The 24448-nt window shown below is 50.0% G+C and overlaps 1 protein-coding gene across 3 annotated transcripts in view; it reads right to left on the bottom strand.

The window, feature by feature from the left end:
- Nucleotides 1-24448, bottom strand: part of SCARB1 (scavenger receptor class B member 1) — a 79688-nt gene that overhangs the window by 27679 nt on the left and 27561 nt on the right. For all 3 annotated transcript variants that reach the window (XM_081252800.1, XM_081252801.1, XM_081252802.1), the window contains exons 2-5: nt 9030-9187; nt 6368-6509; nt 2773-2976; nt 320-415 (exon numbers count right to left, since the gene is read on the bottom strand). In XM_081252800.1, the coding sequence (XP_081108926.1) occupies nt 320-415; nt 2773-2976; nt 6368-6509; nt 9030-9187 (600 nt within the window). The remainder of the gene's footprint in view (nt 1-319; nt 416-2772; nt 2977-6367; nt 6510-9029; nt 9188-24448) is intronic.

The following is a 24448-nucleotide window of genomic DNA, read 5'->3' as shown; positions in this document are numbered from 1 at the left end:
TTTGTTAATTGGAGCATAGTTGATTAACAATGTTGTGTTAGTTCCAGGTGTACAGCAAAGTGATTCAGTTCTACATATACGTGTATCTATTCTTTTTCAAACTCTTTTCCCATTTAGCTTATTACAGAATATTGAGCAGCATTTCCTGTGCTATACAGTAGGTCTTTGTTGGTTATCTATTTTACGTATAGCAGTGTGTACATGTCAATCCCAAACCCCTGTTTTAAGAGGAAGAAGGTGTACTAGGTGGCCTGCCCTGGCAGCCCCTGCCATCCCTACCCGGCCCCTGTACAGGACGGCCGGCGCCTCTTGCCCTCACCTTGCTGACCCCGTTCCACTTGTCCACGAGATGGATCCTGCTGAAGTTTTTGACCCCCGTGAACACCGTGAAGAGCCCGGAATCAGAGTTGTTGAGCTGCAGACAACGGCAGAGAATGACACCTTTAAGCCCCAGGATGGAGACAAAGGACCCGGGGACCAGTAGTCAAGCCAGCCCGCTTAGTTACAGGCGGCTCCCTCTTCACCCGGAGGACAGGGGCCTCGTCATCTTGTTCACCGCTGCATCCCCAGCGCCTGGGGGTCAAGAGGAGGAGGACTTGGGGGCTTTCTAGGAGGGACACTCCCCTGATGACAGCATCCGTCCTAGAAAGAGTCCCACCTTCCCTCCCAGACTCTAGGAGAGTCTGGTTCTCCTCCTAGGTGAATGGTAGGGTCACCCCGTTACTGCCCCCAAGTTAAAATAAAGCATGGCCACGTGACCTCTTTGATCAGTGAAAACGATCAATGAGGAGAGAAGTGGTTTGTCACTTCCAGGTGGAAGCTTTAAGAGCCGGTGCATGAGAATTTCCCCGTGCTTTCTGTCGCTGTTACAGAAACCAGGGAAGTGTGTGTCCAGCTGGAGCCTCCCTCAGCCTGGGTCCCTGAGTGACAGCAAAGAGCAGAGGCCCACGGGTCACCCGCACTGGACATGGCATATAAGCAAGAGATACACTTTTGTTGTTTTAAGCCACTGAGATTTGAGGGCTGTTAAACCTGGCGTATCCTGAAGCATACAGGCACACAGGACCTGATGTTTATCAAGTACTTTCTAGACAGGCTTTGGCACCCTGAGGGTATTTCTTAGAAAAAGATTTCTAATTCAAAGCAAAAACATGCAAAGCGTACAAAGAAATGAGTGGCTGCTGGGTAAAATCTAGAAAGCACCCTTTTACCTCCGAGGACGCCATACAATGTAAGGTGTAGCACCCATTAGGAACTCAATAGGGGTCGTTTAGTGGCCAAAGAGCTACCTTGATTACTGACTGGTTAAGCCAACAGGGCCCAAGTTCAAAGCCTGCCCTGGCTTCCTAATATCTGTGTGTTCTGTCACCTGTCCATTTAGAGCTTCATGAGCCCAAACTTTAGCCAATATAAGGGGACTGCAACAGGAGCCACTATTAAATATGAGAATATTAAAAGAGCTAATGTGTAAAACTGCTGAGCACAGTGCCTGAGAGATGATAAGAACTCAAAATGCTTTATTATTATTATTGTTATTATTATTAATAAATGCTCACCCAAAAGGATACTAACACAGTCATTATAATAGACAAAGTGTATCAGAGACTGCTAGTCACTACCCAAAGTCCATTCTCCCCTTTCTCCTTCAGAACAAAACCCAAACCTTACTCAGGGCACCAACACACCAGCTAAAAGGTAACATTTTCCAGCTTGCCTTGCAGCCAAGTGTGGCCACATGACTAAGTTCTGGGCAATGGAAAGCAAGCGGAACTTGGTTTTCTCCCTCCTAACGAGGGAAACAGCTGGTACATTCTGCTTTGTCCTCAGCTCCCCTGACGGCCCCTAAAACCCCCACCACTTCCTACTTCCTGCTGTTGCCTAGAATGTGGATGCGATAGCCGGTGCTCTGGCAGCCATCTTGGACCATGTGGTAATCTTGAGCATGGAAACCACACCCTCAGGAGGGCAGAGCAGCGTAGTAGAAGAATTCTAGATCCCTCAAGAGTGTGAGACCACCACAGGAACACTGAACAGTCCCTGCTGGGCTGTTATTTTGGGATTTCCACTATACATACTCAAAAATAAGTTTTAACATGCTACTCAATTGGTAATAACTTTCATTTGTTTACAAGCTTACAGTTTGCTTTGACAAGAATCATGTCACTTACCTTAAACTTGCCAACTTACCCACACACCCAGAACCTGTCATCCTAGTCAAAAAGGTACTGAGCAGCTATCATGTGCCCAGAACAGAATCAGGATTTCTCCCTCCCACTGCCCCCAACACCAGGTCAGCGGAGCCCCAAAAGGAGGCTGAAGCTGGAGCAACTCAGAGGACTGGTTACAATTCGTGGCTGAGGGAGCCAAGGTCAGGGATCTGACTCTACATCAGATCATGATTCAGGATCCCAATCACTGACCCTACTAGGTTACCAGGGGTCAAGATGAAGAAAAAGCAGGCAACTCAGAGCAATGCTATAGTTGACATTGGTGACCCGCCTCCCCAGCAGCCACTCCCTTTTCTTTCAGCAACAGTAACATCATTTGAGCCTGGATCAAGCTGCATCTGAAACCACCCCTAGAGTTTTCAATTATATAAGCCAATGAATTCTCTCTTTTGCTTAAGCCAGTTTGAGTTAGATTTTCTGTAATTTACAACCCACAGCTCCTGGGCCCCCAGCCAGCTCCAAGAGCGAGCTGGTAACCGGTTCCCTGGCTGTGCCAGTGGAGGACAAGACAGAGGCCCTGAGCTTCTCACTGGGCCACACTTACCTCAGCAAATAACCCGAACTTGCCCTTGAAGGGGAACATGTTTGGGAAGTACTTATTGATGAGGTGGATGAGGGGATCCTCGTAGCCCCACATGATCTCGCTGACAGTGCGGTTCATGAAGGCACGTTCACCAAGGGTGCTGAATGCCAAGGTCATGATCAGCTTCAGGCTCATGGGCCCATTCTCCATCATCATTGCTGCACTCTGCAGAGCCAGGGGACACCACGGGTTAGAGGCCAGACAGAGCGGGTCTGAGCTCCCTGAACTTCAAGCCAGGCTTCAAGGCACAGCCCATCTAGAGAAACGTTCAGGCCTAGAAGGGTCCCTGCAGTGGACATGCAGGGCGTCTGGGTCATCCGGAACCATTCCCTGATCCTTCAGGAATAGGGCCACCTGTGCTCTTGAGTTCAGGCCGAGTTAACTCCAACCCTAGCCCCACAGGCAGGCATGTGCCTTAGGCCTGGCCAATAAGAAACGTTCCTCTCGGGACTTCCCTGGTGGTCCAGTGGTTAAGAATCTGCCTTCCAATGCAGGGGACGTGGGTTCGATCCCTGGTTGGGGAACTAAGATCCCACATGCCGCAGGGCAACTAAGCCTGTGTGCTCTGGAGCCCGCACACCACAACTAGAGAGAAGCCTGCGCGCCGCAACGAAAGACCCCACATGCCGCACCAAGACCCAATGCAGCCAAACAAATAAGTATTTTTTAAAAAAACAGTAAGAAAGAAACGTTCCTCTCTATGTGTATGTAGCCCAATCACAGCCAACAAGCCCCAAGGAGCCAGTCGGCTGGGACTGTTGGGTAGAGAGGGGAAGTGCCTGCGGCTGTCCTTGAACGTGGGGTGTGCAAGGCTGTAGCCACCCTGAGGGGCAGGTCGGCCAGAGCATGGAACCATCACAGATCCGGGCAACCTTCTTTGCACTCTGGATCAAGCCACATCGGAAACCAGACCAACTCCTGCCCTTTCAGTAACAAGAGCCCACATATGCCCTTTTTGCCTATACCAATTTAGAGCACCTTTTACTATAACCTTGTAGCCAAAAGAATCTTCATGGAGACTCGACTCTACGTCCTTAGCATCTCCCTCCCAAACTCCAAGACCCCAAGCACCTGTTCTACCCAATATCTGGGTGCTTAGAACTTAGGTGATTTTATTTTCTAATTTTTGCTTTCCTCTGGAGATACTGTCTTGGCACTTGCTTTGTTTTTTAAAGGCATCTCATCCAAAAGCTAATCTCCACCTGTAGAAACGGGAACAGAGCCAGCATTTCCTAAAACACAGAGGTCTGATTCCATGGGAACTCACAAGGGTCTCCTTAACATTATGATTTTCTAAAGGTAATAAATAGATGGTTTTTAAAAATCATAAAAGGATACAAAACAAAAGTCCCTCTCCAACCCCTGACCCTCCTCTTCCTATTCTTCTCCCCCAAGGCAACCCACCGCTCTGGGGTCTTGAGTATTCCTGCAGAGAGAATCTACACCAGAAGTCAGCAAACTATGGCCCGTGGGCCAAAGCCAGCCCACGGCCTGCTTTTGTACAGTCCGGGAGCTAAGAATGTTTTTTTATATTTTCAAATGGTTGAAAGGAAAACAAAAGAAGACTACTCTGAAAAACATGAAAATTATATGAAACTCACATTCCCATATTCATGAAACAGTTCCACTGGAATATAGCCACACCCACTCATTTATGTTTTTGTCTTGGGCTGCTTTTGTGTTATACTTTCAGAGCTGATCAGCTGCAACAGAGAACATCTAGGCATCCAAGGCTAAAATATCTATCTGGCCTTTTACAGAAGAAGCCCACCCTGGTCTAGGCACGTAAAAGCGCTTGTGTGGAAGTGGGTATGTGCGTGCAAGTATTTCTCCTTTAGAAATATTATAAGTAGGGGCCTCACACATGTGTTCTGCACCTTGCTTTTCCCCAGTTAGATTTAACTAAGAGACTGTTCCATGACACACCCTGCAGCCCTGACTCCTTTTGCTGGCTGTATACTAGTCCACTGCCCACCCGCAGTAGATTCTCACAACATAACTCCACATAACACACGTTTAGGTTGCTTCTAGATGTTTGCTCTGAATATGTTGCTGAAATAAATATCCTTGAGAACAAACATCTTTGCCCACGTGTGTTATTCTGTCAAGAGGACAAATTCCTACCTATGAAATTTCTGAGGTCAAAGGCGTGTGCAATTTACATTGAAAATCACTACCTTCCAACACCTCATACCAGTTCCATGCCTAACGACAGTATCTGTTTCCACACACGCTCCTAAGCCCTGGGCGTTATCACACAGTCTTTGCCAACCGGCTCGGTGGGAGAAAATGACTTCACTGCCAAAACATGCGTATCTCTGAGGGGGGCAGCTGCAAGGCTTTGGGCTGCATTTTCTGAGCTTCTGTTCCGTCCACCCAACGGACTTACCAGGTGCCTTCACGTCTGATCCTGAGCCCAGCCCGGGGCCAGGCCCAGAGCAAATGACGGATGACCTTCAACTGGGTGGACAGAGGATTGAATGGAGGGCTGAGTGCCACAGAGGGCAGACTCATAGCCCAAACTTCGCAGGTTCAAAACCCTAATCTGCTACTCAGTAGCTGAGCGACCTTAGGTAAGTCACCTAACCTCTCTGTTCTTCAGTTCTCCTCCTCTACAAATGGAGAAAATAATGGTCCCTAATGACCATGGGATCGCTGACAAGTAAACAAGGTAACATGTGTACAGCCTTAAACACAAGTTCTAACACGCAGTGTTAGCAAGATACTCATCCAGCAGGCCTGAGACTCTCTAGAAAGGCCTGCTGGCCAGGCTGGCCTTTGGCTGGTGTCTGAGATCCTGGCTTTAGGAGGGCTCTCACACCCCCTAACTAAGAGGGGCTCACTGCTCCTGGACTGTACCAACGTGGTTTATGCAGACCACCTGCTTTCCTGGAACCTGGGTCTGTGCCAGGCAGAGGGCACCTACGTGACCACCCCCCAATAAACACCCTGGACGCTGAGTCTCTAGTGGGCGTTCCTGGTGGAGGACACCCACCTGTATTGTCACGAGTCACCGCTGAAGGAATGAAGCGTGCGCCGTGTGACTCCCCTGGGAGAGGGCTCTGGAAGCCTGTGTCTGGTCTCCACCCCACGTGCCCCTTCCCTCTGCTGAGTCTGTTCTGTCTCCTTCCACTCTGCCAAACCATAGCCAAGAGCAGGACCACATCTGCTGGGTCCTGTGAGCCCTCCTAGTGAGTCAGCGAACCTGGGGGTGGTCTTGGGGACCCTGACACTCATGGCAGGCAGTAAATCCAGCTACTACCATGACTCTCACCTGCAGAGAACGGACGCCCTGCCCTTAACCTCCCCCTAAACACCACAGACGACGACACGGACCCCCGTTCAGCTCCCCCCAGCCAGTACCTCCTTTTGGAGATTTTAGATTTACAGAATTGAAAAGAGGGAGACCATGACTTTGGCCAATATCCCCAAACCAGAGCCCAGGATGCGCCCAGGAAGCCCACTGGGCTTAATGTCACCGCAGGAGCCACAGGCTGTGCCCTCAAGGGACTGACTGGTGCAGGGGGCAGACAGAGAGACGGAAGGGGCGCCTCACCAAGACCAGGATGTTAGGCATGACGATATTGTCGCTCTCCAGGCCGCGGGACTTGTCAGGCTGGAACTGGAAGCTGCGGTACTCGAGGAAGGACACCGTGTCATTGTCGTTGAAGGTGATGTTGCTCTTGTGTCTGAACTCCCTGTGGGCGAGGAAGCCGGTGGGTCAGCTGCCTGGGAGCCAGAGGCCCTCGGATGTCTGCACCGAGCTTGTCCGCCTCCCCTGCATCTGTCCTCCCGCCGCCTGCCCACTGCAGGACACGGCACCAAAGCCTCTGTAACCAAATCCCAACACGCCCCCCTCCCCCTGGCCAAGCCGCCGCTGTCCCTCATCAGTCTCTTCCCGGGCTTCCCTGCTCCTCCAGGGTAGGCGGGGAGGATGGTGGTTAGGAATATGCACTCTGAAGACAGAGGGTGGGGACTTGAATCCTGTCTCCATCATTTACTACCCCAGCCTCAGTCTTCCCACCTATAAAATGGGAGTAATGGGACTTTCCTGACGGTACAGTGGTTAAGACTCCACACTTCCGTTGCAGGGGGCACGGGTTCAATCCCCGGTCGGGAACTAAGACCCCACATGCCGCAGGGCAAGGCCAAAAATAAAATAAAATAAAATGGGAGTAATAACAAAACCTACTTCATTAGGCCCCTACTTGTGAGGATTAAGTGAGTTAATGCACATCAAGCAATTAAAATGGTTGTCAGATGCAAAGAAAACATTACAAATCAGCTGCAAGTTTCACTGCTGTTATGCTGTCATTATTCCCTCTTGTTCTGCAAACTGTTCTCCACAGAGCATCCAGAAGAATCTTTGGAGAGGGGAAATCAGATCACGTCATCCTCTCGCCCACTACCCTCCTTTGCACACAGGATAAAATCAAGCTCCTACTGTGGCCTCCGGGGTCCTCACCATCTGACTCCATCCCGTTCTCGGGCTTCCTCTCTCCCACTATCCCCCTCACTCCTAACACACCAGCATTTAGGCTGCTTGGTTTTACCTTACTTGTCCACTTGTTTATTCCCTCCCCGCTCGCTCCCCATCGGAATGTCAGCTCTGTGAGGCAGGGGCTTTTGTCTGCCTTTAACAGTGAACTGGGGGACTTCCCTGGGGGTCCAGCGGCTAAGACTCCGCACCCCCAATGCAGGGGGCCTGGGTTCGATCCCTGGTCCGGGAACTAGACCCCACATGCATGCCACAACTAAGAGTTTGCATGCCACAACTAAGGAGCCCGCCTGCCGCAACTAAGACCTAGCGCAGCCAAATAAATAAATACTTAATAAAACAAAACAAAAACAGCGAACTGGCACAGTGCTTGGCACACAGGAGGCACTCAATAAACGCTTACGGAACGAAGGAATAAATAGGAACTTTGGCAAACCAGACTCAGCTCTGATATAGAAGCTTTTCATGGGTGAGCTAAGCCAGGATCACAGTTTCCTGAAGGCACAACAGGCAGAACAAGAAATCGGGCCTCCTATTCCAACAGGCCTCCCTGCCTCTTGGAAAACTGCTCGGGCCAATCCAAGGAGCTCAGTAGCCACTGGAGATATGCACCCTCCCAAAGAAAACGATCAAACGAAGAGGCTGAGGCAGCAGTGGTCAGAATGGAACGGAGCAGGACCCCAACATACCCTTTCCATGTCCCCCGTTTTTTGTTTGTAGGAAATAGGCTTCATTCAGCTTCCTTGACCTCCCCTGAGTTCCAAAGGGCAGGTTCAAACAGTTGCTAATCAGGGGAGGGAGGGGATGCAGAGATAAGGGAGGAGCAGTCAGGAGACAATAGTGCAGCCTTGGGGCAGGGTCCTGGTTCCCCCTCAAGGGATACACAGAACAATATCTTTGAGTTCTTCTGTAGGAACTAAGACCCCCACCCAGGTGGAGGATGGTAACTTCAGGCCGAGCACAAGATTCCTGGGACACCGCCCTGTTACCTCATCACCAACCAATCAGAAGAAAGTCTGCACACAGTGGGAGGTGATGAAGGCTCTGACCCGCTCCCCAAATGATTTCCCTTTAAAAACTTTCCTGGTCAAGCAGAATCTTTGGAACTGGTTTTTGGACATGAGTCTGCCTTCTCCCCAGGTTGCCGGCCTCCTGAATAAAGCAACCTTTCCTTTCCAACCAACACTTGCCTCTTTTTTTTTTTTTTTTTTTTTACTTTTTGGCCGCACCTCACGGCATATAGGATCTTAGTTCCCCAACCAGGGACACTGTGCCCCCTTCAGTGGAAGCTCAGAGTCTTAGCCACTGGACCGCCAGGGAAGTCCCAACACTTGCCTTCTGAGCAGCGAGCAGCTGAACTCAGGTAACAATACTATGTTAACAGCTGATGTTTATTGAGCACTTACTACATGCCAGGCACTGTGCTGGGCTTTCCGCTAACCATCTTATCCAATCCTCATAACCACCCACAGTGCGTACTGTCATCCCCATTTTACAGAGCGGGAAACTGAGGCACAGGGAAGGAAAGGCCTGTGCCCATGGTCAGAGAGCTGCTGAGTGGCAAAGCCAGGCAGTCACGCTCCAAGTCTCAAGCACTACAGCACCAGACTGGGAGAAGCAGATTGACCTTGAACAAGCCCCACTGCTGCGAGGGGCCTGTTTTCTCATCTGTAAAATGGGGTGATGACCTGAGTGCCAGCCCAGCCCCCTCCATCCTCACCTGTACACATAGGGTCCACGCTCCCGCACCTGCGGCTTCTGGCCTTGGAGGATCTCCTTGGGGTTGACGACATCAAAAAAGTAGACAGAGAGGTAGAAGGGGACGGGGATCTCCTTCCACATGTTGAAGGACAGGCTGCTGGGGTCGATGCGCACATTCTGTGGGGGTGAGACAAACAGGTCCGTGAGGAGGAGGGCCAGGGCCCCCGCCCACCTACCCACCCGGCTCCAAAACAGCTGCCCGGTGCCAGCCTGTGCTGCAGACTCCACAGGCACATCAGGGAAGGGGCTCCCTGGAGGGGGGTGCTCTGGGGGCAGGAGGAGGTGGGAATGCTGCTCTGGAGTTGACATAATTAATGTTAATAGGTAATATTATTTTTACATGGTATTTTTTTTTATAAATTTATTTTATTTTTTAGTTATTTTACTTTTGGCTGCATTGGGTCTTTGTTGCTGCGTGTGGGCTTTCTCTAGTTGCGGCGAGCGGGAGCTACTGTTCATTGCGGTGTGCGGGCTTCTCATTGCGGTGGCTTCTCTTGTTGCAGAGCACAGGTTCTAGGCACGTGAGCTTCAGTAGTTGTGGCGCACGGGCTTAGTTGCTCCGCGGCATGTGGGATCCTCCTGGACCAGAGATCAAACCCGTATCCCCTGCATTGGCAGGCAGATTCTTAACCACTGCGCCACCAGGGAAGCCCCATGTGTTATTTTTAAAATGTGTTTTCATAACGGCAGCCTGACTGGGGGACCAGGAGGTGGCTGCTGCTTGACCACAGCACTTGGCACCCAGCGGAAAGTGGGCCAAATGTGTCATTCATTCATTCACTCATTCATTCAACACACATTTTAAAAAAACTTTAGTATAATTGATTTATAATGTTCCAGGTGTACAGCAAAATATTCAATTTTACATATATATATATATATTCTTTTTCAGATTCTTTACTATTATAGGTAAGATATTGAATATAGTTCCTCGTGCTATACAGTAGGTCCTTCTTGTTTACCTACTTTATATATAGTAGTGTGTATCTGTTAATCCCAAATTCCTAATTTAGGCCTCCCCATCCCACTTCCCCCTTTGGTGACCGTAAGTTTGTTTTCTATGTCTGTCAACACACATTTATTGAGCAGTTACTACAAGTCAGGCCCTTTTCTAAGAGCTGGGGATAGGAGAGCGAACAAGACAGACCCAGATCTCCAACGTCGTGTGGCTCTTATTCCAGTAAGGGAAAGGTCTTCAATAATTAGGGTAAAGTGCATGCTATGTGGCAGGGCATAGTGAAAACAGAGCAGGGACAGGGAAGAAGACTGCAATTTTAAACAGAGGAGTCAGGCAGGTGAAATGTAAGGAAAAACAAAAGACCAAAACTAAACCAAAATTAAAAACTAAGGGCACTGAGGGGAACACGTGTATTTGGTGGTGGTGGGTAAGTCCATGAAGAAGCCACAGCCCGTGCAAAGGCCCTGAGGCAGGGAGGAGCTGAGACCGAGCATTCAGGAACAGCAAGGAGGCCAGCATGGCCAGAGCAGAGTCTATGAGGGGGAGAGCAGAAGGAGATGAGACCAGAAGCAGTTTTCCACGAAAAGCCAGCAAAGCAGAAATTTATATAAGCTATAAATCTCCAGATTTATAAAGCTTGGCCAAAATTTGATTTCCTTAAACGGCGGAAGATAACAGGTCTGAAGCTCACTCGGAGAGTCTGTCAGATACACTGGCCTCTAATCCCTGCTTCGCTCCTCAGCTCTGAGCTCCCTGCCCCAGTGACACAGGAGGTCCCCCCAGTGCCACCCAACCCCTCCCCCACCCAGCCTGACCCAGCCCATCAGATAGAGGCTCAATGTTGCAAAGCTAGATGTCTGGGCAGCTTGCGTCACCCTCACCCTTTCTCTGAACGTGGTCTTCCAGGACAAGGACAGCCACCCCCGCTGTCCCCAAACAGACTGTCCCAGAACCAATGGGCAGCAGCCCCAGAGGAGGCAGAAGGCTGGAGCTGGAGGTCAGGCTCGGCCCCGTGTCCCCAACCGGCAGGCTCTGGGAAGGAGCAGATTGGAGGGAGTCTGACCCGAGGGCCCTTCGAGCAAGTTGGTCGGCCCTGAACCTCAGTTTTCCCATCTGTACAATGGGGCCAGTGACTCTATAGCCTCAGCTGTGCCTCATTTGACCTACGTGGCATTTAAATGAAGAAAAGTTGAACTCATTGCCAAGAACAAAAAACTGGGAGATTGAACATAAAATCTGGACTTCAGGGTTCTCTTGAAAATATCAGGAGATCAGAGACTTGCCTTCAGGTGTAACAATCCTTTATTGATAAACACGTCTTCCTACCAGCTACGGGAGTCACAAGGATCATTTTTATAACCCGAGCATCCAGTACCTGCAAATAAAGGTGACTAGTAAACACGGTTCGTACAAAGCAACAAAAAAGGGTATTTCCCTGCTGGAGAGGGTGTGGAGAAAAGAGAACCCTCCTACACTGTTGGTGGGAATGTAAATTGGTGCAGCCACTATGAAGGACAGTATGGAGGTTCCTCAAAAAACGAAAAATAGAACTACCATATGGTCCAGCAATCCCACCCTTGGGTATGTATCCAGAGAAAACTCTAATTCGAAAAGATACATGCACCTCAGTGTTCACTGCAGCACTATTTACAATAGCCAGGTCATGGAAGCAACCTAAATGTCCATCGACAGAAGAATGGATAAAGAAGATGTGGTACACATATACAGTGGAATGTTACTCAGCCGTAAAAAAGAATAAAATCATGCCATTTGCAGCAACATGGATGGATCTAGAGATGACTATACTAAGTGAAGTAAGTCGGACAGAGAAAGAGAAATATCACACATATCACTTATATGTGGAGTCTAAAAAAAATGATACAAATGAACTTATTTACAAAACAGAAACAGACTCACAGACACAGAAAACAAATTTACGGTTACCAAAGGGAAATTAGGAGGTTGGGATTAACATATAGACACTACTATATATAAATCACTTAGTTGTACACCTGAAACTAACACAACAGTGTAAATCAACTATACTCCAATATAAAACTAAAAAAAGAAAAACACGAGCATTTCCCAAGCGGGCCTTGTGTCAGGTGCTTGTTCTAGACTCTTAGCTGCATTGTCACTTCCCTGACTAGCACCACGATCCTTCGAGGCAGCCACTATTATTATTATGATGATTATAATTATTATTACTATTATTATTATTGGTTTCCTCTGTCAGTTTTAGTGAAGACGTAAGTGAGGGAGTTCGGTGCAGGGTGCAGGAGGGTCCACTGTGACAGGTGACTGCTGACCTCTTCAGTGCGAGGGAAAAGGCCACAAGACCCTGGTGGGGGCCAGCCCTGAGCGCGCCTCTCCCAAGTTTAAGGCAGGGAGGGGGAAGCCAGCATCCGGGCCTCCCAGCCCCCAGCTCTGGAGCTGCAGAGCCCAGTGGGGGCACATCCCGGGGCTGGCCAGGAGAAGGGGAGGAGGAATGGAGTGGCAGTCCCCGTGTACAGCTGTAGGCAGGGCCCGTCCCCAGCTCAGTCCTGACACATACAACCAAGAGGGCAATTCGCGTGAGCATGGAGGTGGGGAGGACATGGTGGACGGAAGGGGTCACCCCCCCCAAAACAAAGGCAGCAGCTGCAACTTCCCTCCAGGCCCCTGAGGTCCCCGGGGCTTGGGTTTTTCCAGCTCCTCCCATGTTTTGTGAGCTGCCATAAATCCAGATGTTTCTATGGCATCTCCCAATTGTTTCAATGGCAGCAACTTATTTTTCAAAATCAAACACACCCGGGGGCTTCCCTGGTGGCGCAGTGGTTGAGAATCCGCCTGTCAATGCAGGGGACACGGGTTCGAGCCCTGGTCTGGGAGGATCCCATATCCGCGGGGCAACTAGGCTCGTGAGCCACAACTACTGAGCCTGCGCGTCTGGAGCTTGTGCTCCGCAACAAGAGAGGCCGCGACAGTGAGAGGCCCGCGCACTGCGATGAAGAGTGGGCCCCCGCTCGCCACAACTAGAGAAAGTCCTTGCACAGAAACGAAGACCCAACACAACCAAAAAATAAAAATAAATTAAAAAATAATTTTTTTTTTAAATGTGCAGTTCCATCACATTAAAAAAAAAAAAACAAAAAACACACCCAAGAGGCAGATCACACATCTTCAGGCCACGGCTGGACCGCCAGGATGCCCCTTTGTTACACCTGCCGGAGCACCTCACCTGCACCATCTCCCGGAGGGGGTGACCTCTCTGTGTTACGGCGGGGGTGGGGCTGGGGCCTGGGAGGCTGGGTAGCTCTCCCCCTCCCCACTGGCCCACAGCAGGTCCCACCCCAGAGGCCATTCCCCCAGCTCCCTCCCACCAGCCACAGGCTTGGAGAGTGGAATTCAAACGTCAGCCTGGAGGCTGCTCTGGGGGTTGCAGGCATGGGGGGGGGCGGTTGTTAGTCATGCAGGATGGAAATCTTTAACCCAAAGCAACAAAGACAGGCCCACGGGGAGGAGCGACAGACGGGCGGTGCCATCATGCCCTCTCTCCATCCCCCATCCACAGAACAGGTACACCCGGGGCTAGTAGGTAGGGGGCCCGCCTGTCCTGGCTTCAGTCAGCGCACTCGGCCAGGAGAAAACGCGACATCAATCCAGTTTCCTTCTTTTGACGTGTTTGGGATAAAATGTAACAGGGAAGAGCCCAATCGGACTCCACGTTGGATCTGTTTCTTTTACTTTAAACTTTGCTTTCCGCTGCTTGTGTTCACTTAAAGGACTCTGTCTATACAGAACGGCCTGCCTCGGGGAACCCGGTCCCCCTGCCTGAATGTTAAACCAAAGTGCCTTTGTTCAGGGAAGCATCCTGACCCTGTCCACCTGTGGATGGCTGCAAGAAAGAAGAAATGAACACATCCCCTCCCCGAGGCTGGACATTCCAGGGGATATTCACAAAACGTATGGCCATTTTACTTTACTTCCTCATCTCCTCCCCCTCTCTGTGCTATAAAAGAAACTAGCATCCAAACCCTGTAAGATGGTTACTTTGAGACATTAGTCGGCTGTCTTCTCCGTCTGCTGGCTTTACGAATGAACAGTCGTATAGACAATGGACTCGAGGACATGGGGAGTGGGGAAGGGTAAGCTGGGACGAAGCGAGAGAGTGGCATGGACACATATACACGACCAAATGTAGAATAGATAGCTAGTGGGAAGCAGCCGCAGAGCACAGGGAGATCAGCTCGGTGCTTTGTGACCACCTAGAGGGATGGGATAGGGAGGGTGGGAAGGGGACACAAGAGGGAGGGGATATGGGGATATATGTATATGTATAACTGATTCACTTTGTTATACAGCAGAAACTAACACAACATTTAAAGCAGTTATACTCCAATAAAAATGTTGAAAAAAAAATTCGTATTGCCTGCCTCAGCACCTCGTCTCTGATTTATTGGCCTGGCATGCGGCAAGCAGAGCGAGCTTGGACTCGGTAGCAAAAATATATAACATGAGATCTACCCTCTTAGCAAATATTGAAATATACAACGCAGTATTGCTAACTCTTATTCATCATGCATAACTACTGTTACTACTACTACCAATAATAACAAACATAAATAAAGAGCTTGGGAGGAAACTTTCGGAGGTGATGGACGTCTTGATCGTGGTGATGGTTTCACAGGTGTATACTTCTCTCCAAACTCATCGAGTTGCATAATTATATACATATAGTTTTTTCAAATGTCAACGATACCTCAATAAAGTGGTTTAAAATTAAAAAAAGTTTCCAGTTCCTGCCTCCCTCCCCCAGCCCTGTTTCTTGGCAAAGGAACCTTGACCCGGACAAGGCTTTTTTGGAATTCTGGAATCCCTCTGTGCTTTCCTAATCTCCTGGCCTGCCCACCTGGTTCAGGGATAAATCAGCGCCAAACCGATGAGTCACCAGATGAAGCCATGTGTCTCTCCCTCCAACAGAAGGGGTTTTGGGGCCCTGGGGTCCCACCCCTGTTCATTGGGCAATCTCCTGTGACCCAGCTCTGCCTTCTGGGATAAGTCACTGATCCTCTCTGCACCTCAGTTTCCTCATCCATAAAATGGGTATAATGATAGCGTCCAAAATAAGTGGGTATGTAGAGGTAAAGTGCTTAGAACAGGGTACAGTAGAGCCTGGGGACCCAGAAGATCAGCCATGCAGTTACCTGGCACGAAGTGACCAGCCCTTCCTCCTCCCCGTCACTGCCCCACCTCCAGTGGGGGTTGGACTTTGCACTGCTTGCGATCCACAGGATAACTTTGTTTCGGTCACAACGGACCAGAGGCATCAGGACCAGGCAGCTGATTAGATAACAGTGCACAGGCCAAGCTCAGGGCCTTTTGACTAACAACTGATTCTATCCCTGCCCCCTCCCCTAAGGTCAAAGATCACAGCCCGAAAACAAAGGCTGAGAGAGAAGGCCAAGGTGATCCCTCGTTGGACGCCACTCCCTTTTATCCAACCAGATTTCCCTTTTATCCAACCAGATTCTCCAGGCTCATTCCGGACAGTCAGGAGGGCTGCCTGGAAGAGAGGGCATGTGAGCTGGGGATTGAACAAAGGAGTTGGGCTTTGCCAGGGAAGGAAGATGGGGAGGGCGGTCCTGGCAGGCGCCCAACCTCTGCAAAGGCTAGGAAGCCTTTAAGAGCATGACTTACCTAAATGTCCGTCAATCACAAATATGTTTTTTTGGTGTTTTTTTTTTTTGCGGTACGCGGGCCTCTCACTCTTGTGGCCTCTCCCGTTGTGGAGCACAGGCTTCGGACACGCAGGCTCAGTGGCCATGGCTCACGGGCCCAGCCGCTCCGTGGCATGTGGGATCTTCCCGGACCAGGGAACGAACCCGTGTCCCCTGCATCGGCAGGCAGACTCTCAACCACTGCGCCACCAGGGAAGCCCACAAATTTGTTTTTAAAACAACTCAAACATCCACAATGGATAAACCAACTGCTGTGCATCCATACAATAGAATAAATGTTCGGTAATAAAAAGGAGCCAACTGCTGATAAATGCGACATGGATGAACCCCAAAAGCCTATGTTAGGGACTTCCCTGGCGGTCCAGTGATTAAGACTCTGAGCTGCCAATGCAGGGGGCACAGGTTCGATCCCTGGTCGGGGAACTAAGATCCCGCATGCCACAAGGCAAGGCCAAAAAAAAAAAAAAAATTAGACAAGAAAGCCTATGTTAAATTGAAAGAGCCAGATACAAAAAGCTACATACTATATGATTTCACTTATATGACATTGTGGAAAAGGGAAAACGCTAGGGACAGAAACCAGATCAGTGGTTGCCAGGGGCTCGGGGGAGGGAGGAAGCTGACTGCAAAAGGGCACCAGGAAGCTATTTGGGGTGATGAAAACGTCCCATCCCTTGATTTTGGTGAGATGCATACATTTGATAAAGCTCATCAAACTGCACTTAAAAAGGATGAATGTTATGGATGAACCTTGAAAACACGACACTAGGATTTTCTGACAGTTTTATTGAGATCTGATTCAGATACCACACAATGTATCCATTTAAAGTGTGCGACTCAATGGTTTCTAGTCTATTCTCAGAGTTGCGCAGCCATCACCACAGTCTAATTTCAGAACATTTCATCACCCGAAACAGAACCTCGTTAGCACTCAATTCTCTCCCCCAGTCCCTGGCAACCACCAGTCTGCTTTCTGTCTCTACGGATTTGCCTTTTCTCCGATAAAGAGAATCATACTAGTCTTCAAATGTGTCCATAATTCTCTATTTCTTAAAAACAAGCAGAGACACAAAAAGCACATATGTCTTCTTTCACTTAGCAAAATGTTATCGAGGTCCTGATCATTCATCCTTTTTATGTGTAGTTTGTTGAGCTTTAATCCAATGTATATACCTCACCAGCGTGGAAACTAAAATCAGGAGAAGGGACATTTTCATCAAGCCTTTTTTAAAAGGGGGTATATGAGCACATCTATGTTCACAGCAGCATTATCTACAATAGCCAACAGGTGGAAGCAACCCAAGTGTCCATCGATGGATGAGTGGATAAATGCAATGTGGTGTATCCAATGTTATTCAGCCTTTAAAAAGAAGGAAATTCTGGGCTTCCCTGGTGGCACAGTGGTTGAGAGTCCGCCTGCCAATGCAGAGGACACGGGTTCGTGCCCCGGTCCGGGAAGATCCCACATGCTGTGGAGCGGCTGGGCCCGTGAGCCATGGCCGCTGAGCCTGTGCGTCTGGAGCCTGTGCTCCGCAACGGGAGAGGCTGCAACAGTGAGAGGCCCGCGTATCGCAAAAAAAAAAAAAAAAAAAAAAAAAAAAAGAAGAAGAAGAAGGAAATTCTGACACAGGCTATATACCATGGATGAACTTTGAAAACATTACTAAGTGAAATAAGCCAGTTGCAAAAGGACACACGCTGTATGGTTCCATTTACGTGAAGTGTCTAGAATAAGCAAGGGAGTTCCCTGGTGACCTAGTGGTTAGGATTCCGGGTTTTCACTGCTGTGGCCCAGGTTCAATTGCTGGTCGGGGAACTGAAATCCTGCAAGCTGCGCAGCGCGGCCGAAAAAAAAAAGAATAGGCAAATCCATAGGGACAGAAAGCAGCCTGGTGGCTGCCAAGGGAGCATTGGGGAGGGACTCCTTTATGGGTATAGGGTTTCCTTTTGGGGTGATGAAGAAGTTCTGGAACTAGACAGTGGTAATGGCTGCACAACATTGCAAATGGACTCAATACCACTCAATTGTACACTTTTTAACAGTTTAAATGGTGAGCTTTATGTTAAGTGAAATTTACCACAATTTAAAAAAGAAAAAAGATTAGCTGCAAATTAAAAGGAGATATTTCCCAAAAGATGGACACAAATTAAGTCACCTGAGAAAACCAAGTGCGAGTAAAGGTGTGGGGAAACAGAGGTGCCCCAGAACGTGAGGCACGCCCCCATGACCCTGCGGTCTCCTGCTCTGCACACTGGCTCTCAGACACTGCTGGCCCCGCCCAGGACCACAACCTACACACTTGGGGTGACTGAAACAAGCTTCAGGAAAGAACACCCGCCTTTCCAATATGATGTCACACTCCCAACGGATTATTTGCTCCTCAGATATTCTCTCCCAGTCCATTCTGTTTTTACAGTGTTGGTCCCCACTGACCCCACTCACCTCACATCCCTCTATCGGACCACAGCCCACAGCTGGACAACTCTGCCCTAGAGATAGTCCCACGTGTGTGCGAGAGGGCTGCAAAAGAATCGTCGGGGGACTTCCCTGGCGGTCCAGAGGCTAAGACTCCTAGCTTCTACTGCAGGGGGCACAGGTTCGATCCCTGGTCGGGGAACTAAGATCCCGCATGCCTCAGAATCGTCGAATCTCAAAAAGGATCAGACGGTTCAGCAGATTCTCAGCCAGAGATAAATCGGGCTTCTGCACACAACTATATCACGCAAAATGAATGAAAGGACCCGGTCTACCTGGATAAGGCTCAGAGAAAGAATCTTGAGTGAAAAAAAAAGGCAAACTGCAGAAAGGTAACAGTCACTATTGGCTCTTCACACGAATTTTTCAAACACACAAAATAACATGGAACATTTTATATCTTGGAAATGATATTAACCTAAAAGCTGCCAGCTCAGCATTGGTCTATACGTCCCTCCATCTGGTCTGGCCCCTGCGGCCTCTCCAGGCCCCACATCCTACCATGTCCCTGTCACTCACTCAGCCCGTCCATGCTGGCCTCCTTGCTGTCCCCTGTATATGCAGGCACACTCCTGCCCCAGGGCCTTTGCATGGGCTGTTCCCTCTGCCCTCAATGTTTTTCCTGACGTAGCAGCATGGCCAAATCTCTCACCCCTCCTAATCTTTCCTCACATGCCCCCTCTCAGGAAGACCCACCCCATCCACCTTCAAATTCCTGAACACCCCCCAACCTGCTCTGGTTTTTCCATAGTCCTTGTCACCTTCCGGCATAATTATAATTAATTGTGTCTATTGTTCTTCATCTGTCCGCCCCGCTAGATCATAAATCCACCAGGACTGGATCCTCAGCTGCTCACTGATGTACCTCCAGGGCCTGGAACAGTGCTTGGCACTCAGCAGGTGCTCAGCAATGTGAGCTCGGGAACAAATAGAATCAAAGTAGAAACGTCTAGGGAGCGGTGATCTGCTTTCTCCTTTGTGTATGTTTTAAAAAGCTCGTAACTGAGGGAATGTGGGGAGGCGGGCGTGCTGCATGGCTTGCAGGATCTTAGGTCCCCGACCAGGGATTGAACCCGGGCCCACAGCAGTGAACGCGCAGAGTCCTAACCACTGGACCTCCAGGGAATTCCCGAGATAATTTTTTTTTTTTAAATACACAGGGACCATGGCCTATCTGGGGCCCAAGCAGCTCAGTGGATGTGTGATGGAACAAATGAAAATTTCATGTTTCAATGAAATACATCTTAAAAATCACCATTTTAATAAAAATGTGAGCTGCAACCTCACAGGCCAGGCCACAGCCTCAGGACTGGGGTAAACGGATGATGAGGCTCAGGCCACTGTCCCATCCAAGGGTGGTCCCACCTCCAACAGACCCCATCTCCTTTCCAGGCCAGGCAGTGAGGACCCTGCCCGGGGACAGGGCAGAGCAGATGTCCTGAGGCCCGGAGGATGCAGGGTGAGGGACACCAGGCCAGCCTTCTGCTTCGCAGAGAGGCCAGCGGAAGGCAGGGGAGAGGCCCAGGCCTCACACGGCTGTCCCTCCAGGGGCCTCAGGTCAGCCAGGCAGGCCTCCTGCACACGCATGGGATGAGCTTGGAGTAGAGAAGCAGGCAGAGGCTGAGAGGGGCCCCATGACTCCAGGGACCGCTACCTTCACCCTCAGGAGCCAACAGCCAGAGCATGGGACCTCAGAGGCCAGAAAAAGCATCTCTTGCCGGGTCTCGAGGGCCAGGAAGTCCGTGACCCCGGTGAAACCACCTACCAGGAAATCTCCTCTCGCCCATCTCCCGAGCAGTAAAGCATCTGCGTTAGGCCCCTTAGGCCGCTGGAACAAAGTCACACACTGGGTGACTTAGAACATGTATCCTCTCCCAGTTCTGGAGGCCGGAAGTCCGGAATCAAGGTGTGGGCCGGGCCGTGCTCCTTTGGAAGGCTCCAGGGAAGGCTCCTAACTTGCTTGTCTAGGTCCTGGTGGTCTCGGGCTTTCCTAGGCGCATCCCTCCAACCTCTTCCTCTGTCATCACGTCCCCCCGCCACGTGTCCTCTCCTTATAAGGACGTTCGTGTTGGACTTGGGGCCCACCTGGCCCTTACCTTAATCACACCTGCAAAGACCCTATTTCCAAATAAGGTCACCTTCGCAGGTAACGGGGGTTAGGACTTGGACGTACCATTTTTTTTGGGGGGGGACCCTATTCAGCCCAACCCAGGGGCAAAAAGCCAGGGCAAAGCGAAGTGATCAGGGTGTCGCTTGAACCCACAAGTGGCCACTGCCCTCCCACGGCACTCTCCCTGCTCCCAGGATGGCCCTGACTGCCAAATCCAAAACCCCACTCTCCAGGTGCCACCTCCTCCACGAAGCCTTTGGGGAGCTAACTACAATGAGCCTGCTCTGACCTACATAGGACCCAGGTCATTCTGTGGACAGTCACCCACCCCGTGCTAGATGATATGTTCTGAATTTAAAGATGAACAAGACGGGGCCCCTGAGAAGCTGGGGGAGGGTCGGGGAGCTGGAGAATCCTATCCACCATCTGTAAAGCACGGCTCAGGTAGCAAAACACTTCCACCTACCTCACCTCATTAAATTCTCAAAGGCCCATTGAACAGACACAGACACTGAAGATCGAGGGCCAAACATCACCCCGATGTCACAGGTGCTGGAAGAGACCAAGCCACAGGTCCTGCATCAACATGCAGGCCAGTGTCCTCACATTGCTCTCCCACTGGGCTCAGAGCACACAGGACAAGAGTTTCGCAAATTAATCATTAATTTTGACCTGGCCATTGAATTGCAAAACCCAATCCCTCCCCAAGTGATAACAGGAAACACACGTCTGACCAGATGAGCCAGGAGGCTGACTCACCTGTCTGAGGCCAGGTTCTGGGACAGGACCAGACCCTTCCCACTCCAATAAGTCACTTCCTACCCCCTGCATCCGAGGGCTCCAGAGATGTCCCCAGCCCCGTGGGGCCCATGAACGCAGGGAAGACTGCAGCATGGGCTGATTCAGTCTGGAATTTGGGAACGCCACACCCTTGGCTAATGTTCCAACTTCTTTTGATTTTAAAGGAAGAAGGATAAAAGAAAAGGTTTTGTATAGAAAACCCAAGCACGTTGCTGAAACAGCGGGGTGAGTTGCTTAAGCTAAGAAGTTGAGTCATGCGTGATTCCTCCATTTCTCTCCCACCCAAAAACCATCCATCAGGAAGTCTTGCTCTAAGATGCACCAAAAATCCATCCAACCACCCCAGCTCCTATCATCACTTGCCCCGACAGATGCAGTCACCTCTTCACTGGTTTTCTCACTTTTGCTTTTGTCCTTAGTCTATTTCCCGCATAGATCAGAGCTACCCTTTTTTTTTTTTTTTTTTTTTTTGCGGTACGCGGGCCTCTCACTCTTGTGGCCTCTCCCGTTGCGGAGCACAGGCTCCGGACGCGCAGGCTCAGCGGCCATGGCTCACGGGCCCAGCCGCTCCGCGGCATGTGGGACCTTCCCGGACCGGGGCACGACCCCGTGTCCCCTGCGTCGGCAGGCGGACTCTCAACCACTGCGCCACCAGGGAAGCCCCAGAGTTACCCTTTCAAAAGGTACATCTGATCATGGTATTCCCCCCACTCAAACACCTCCCACGGCTCCCTACTTATCTTGGAATTAAATCCAAATCTCTGACAGTGACCTACAAGGTCTTGCACCGTCTGGCTCCCTGCAGCTATACCAAGCGTAGCTCCCTTTGCCGTCCACCTCGCTCACTCTGATCCAGCCACACTGGCCTCACTGTTCCTGAGCCCATTGGGCAAGATTCTGCCACAGGGCCTTTGCACTCACTGTTTGCTCCTCCAAGGGCAATCTTCCCGCCGATGCCCACATAGGTGACCCCCTCATTTCTCAAGTCTGAAGTCACTTTTTCAACAAGACCTTCCCTCAACAATATTTACTGGTTTCTCACTGCATGTCAGGCTCTGTTCTAGGTCTGGGGACTCTAGCAGTGGATGACATGGACAAAGAAACCACCCTTTCTAAAGTAGCCCTTCCCCCATCACATTCTATCCATCACCTGTTTTGTCTTCCCAGCATCATCAACATCGGCAATTCCTACGTATCTGTTGACAAGTCCCCCTTCCTGCTGCCTGGACTGCAGACAGGATGGACTGAGCTACAGCAGCCACCTTGGATCATGAGGCAGTCTTGAGAATGGAAGCCACACACAAAGGATGGTAGAGTAGAAAGACAGGAAGCTCAATCCCCGTGACTTCACAGAGCCACCCCACCTGCCCTGGGCAGTGTAGTCATCAGAGAAAGGTCCATTAGACTCACAGGGAGATCCTACACCATACACCAAAAAGGCAAACATGAAAAAGACTGACCGAAAAAAAAACCTATTGGGATAAATAAGGAGTATGCAATCAACAGTTACACACTACTATATATAAAATAAATAAGCTACAAGGATTACTGTATAACACAGGAAACAACATTCAATATCTTATAATAAACTATAATGGAAAATAATCTGAAAAAATATACATATAATAATAATTAAATACATATATATAACAGAAAAAAGAAAAGGATAAGAAAAAGACTGACAATAACAAATGTCAGCAAGGATGTGCAGCAACCAAGAATGCTCACACATGGGCTTCCCTGGTGGCGCAGTGGTTGAGAGTCCGCCTGCTGATGCAGGGGACCCGGGTTCATGCCCCGGTCCGGGAAGATCCCACATGCCGCGGAGCGGCTGGGCCCGTGAGCCATGGCCGCTGAGCCTGCGTGTCCGGAGCCTGTGCTCCGCAACAGGAGAGGCCACAACAGTGAGAGGCCCGCGTACCGCAAAAAAAAAAAAAAAGAATGCTCACACACTGCTGGTGGAAGTGTCATTTGGTACAATTGCCATAGAAAGCACTGTGGCATTATCTCCTAAAGCTAAATAACGCAAATGTCCACAAACAAGTGGATGGATGACAAATGGGGGCACCTTCATACAATGGGGCATCACTCAGCAAAGAAAGGGAGTGGACACAGATGAACCGTACAAGCACAACGTGACGAAGAGATGCTCGACACCCAAGAGAACTCGCTGCATGAGTCCGTTTCTGTGCTGTTCCAGGGAACGGGCAAAGCTAATCTCTGGTGATAGGGGTGGGCGTTGACAGAAAGGGGTGCAGGAGAGCCTTCTACAGGTGAGCGTGGCAAGTGTGCACGCCCACATAAAAATTCATCAACCTCCACACCTGAGGCTGTGCACTTTCCTGTATGGATGTTAAATTTAGATATTTATTTATTTATTTATTTATTTTGGCTGAGCCACACAGCTTGTGGGGTCTTAGTACCCCAACTAGGGATCATACCCGTGCCCCCTGCAGTGGAAGCACAGAGCCCTTACCACTGGACTGCCAGGGAATTCCCTAAATTTAGATTTTTTTTAATGAAAAAGAAAATTAAAGCAAAAATTTAATATGGAGGTGAGTGCTTTTAAGCCATTTATCACTCCCTCAAGGGGAGCCTCAGCCCACGAAGGCTCAACAAGGGGGCTGCGTTCCATCAAATCGGACCTCCGAAGCTCTCCGCCTAACCCCCTGGAGAACAGCGAGGAGACTGCTGGAGGCACGGGGAGGGGGGGGCCGGGAGCGCCCCCTCACAAGCAAGGAGACCCAGCCCTACGTCTGCAGCGAGCTGCTCCCTACCTCCTAACTTCCTGCCCTTCTCCTCCTACCAACAGGGGCCCGACACAGCTTCCTGTGCCTCGGTTTCCTCATCTGTAAAAAGGGATTGGGAACAGGACCAGCCTCAACAGGGGCGTCATGTTGACATAACGGGATGAGCGCGGCACTTGCCCTCTGTGCACTTCCTCCCCAGACCCAGAAACCACAGTCGAATCATGAGAGAAACATCAGACAAATCCCAAGAGAAGGACATCTGACAAAACCCCTGACCAGTGCTCTTCAAAATCATCCAGGTCACCAAAACCAAGGATGGTCTAAGAAATGGGCACGGCCGAGAGGAGCCTGAGGGGACACAGTGACTAAGTGTGACATGGTGTCCCAGACGGGATCCCGCGACAGAAAAAGGAGGTGAAATAGAAATTAAGGAAATCCCAACAAAGTGCAGACTTTAGTTAATACTAAAGTATCACCACTGGTTCATTCGCTGTAATAAATGGACCACACTAATTAAAGATGCTAACAACAGGAAGACCAGGTGTGAGGTACACTCTGTACTA

Source organism: Mesoplodon bidens (genome assembly GCF_964165515.1).
Source record: "Mesoplodon bidens genome assembly, chromosome: 13".
Classification (NCBI taxonomy): Eukaryota; Metazoa; Chordata; class Mammalia; order Artiodactyla; family Ziphiidae; genus Mesoplodon; species Mesoplodon bidens.
The sequence above is the reverse complement of the archived record's forward strand: the minus strand, read 5'-3'. Positions and strand labels throughout refer to the sequence as shown.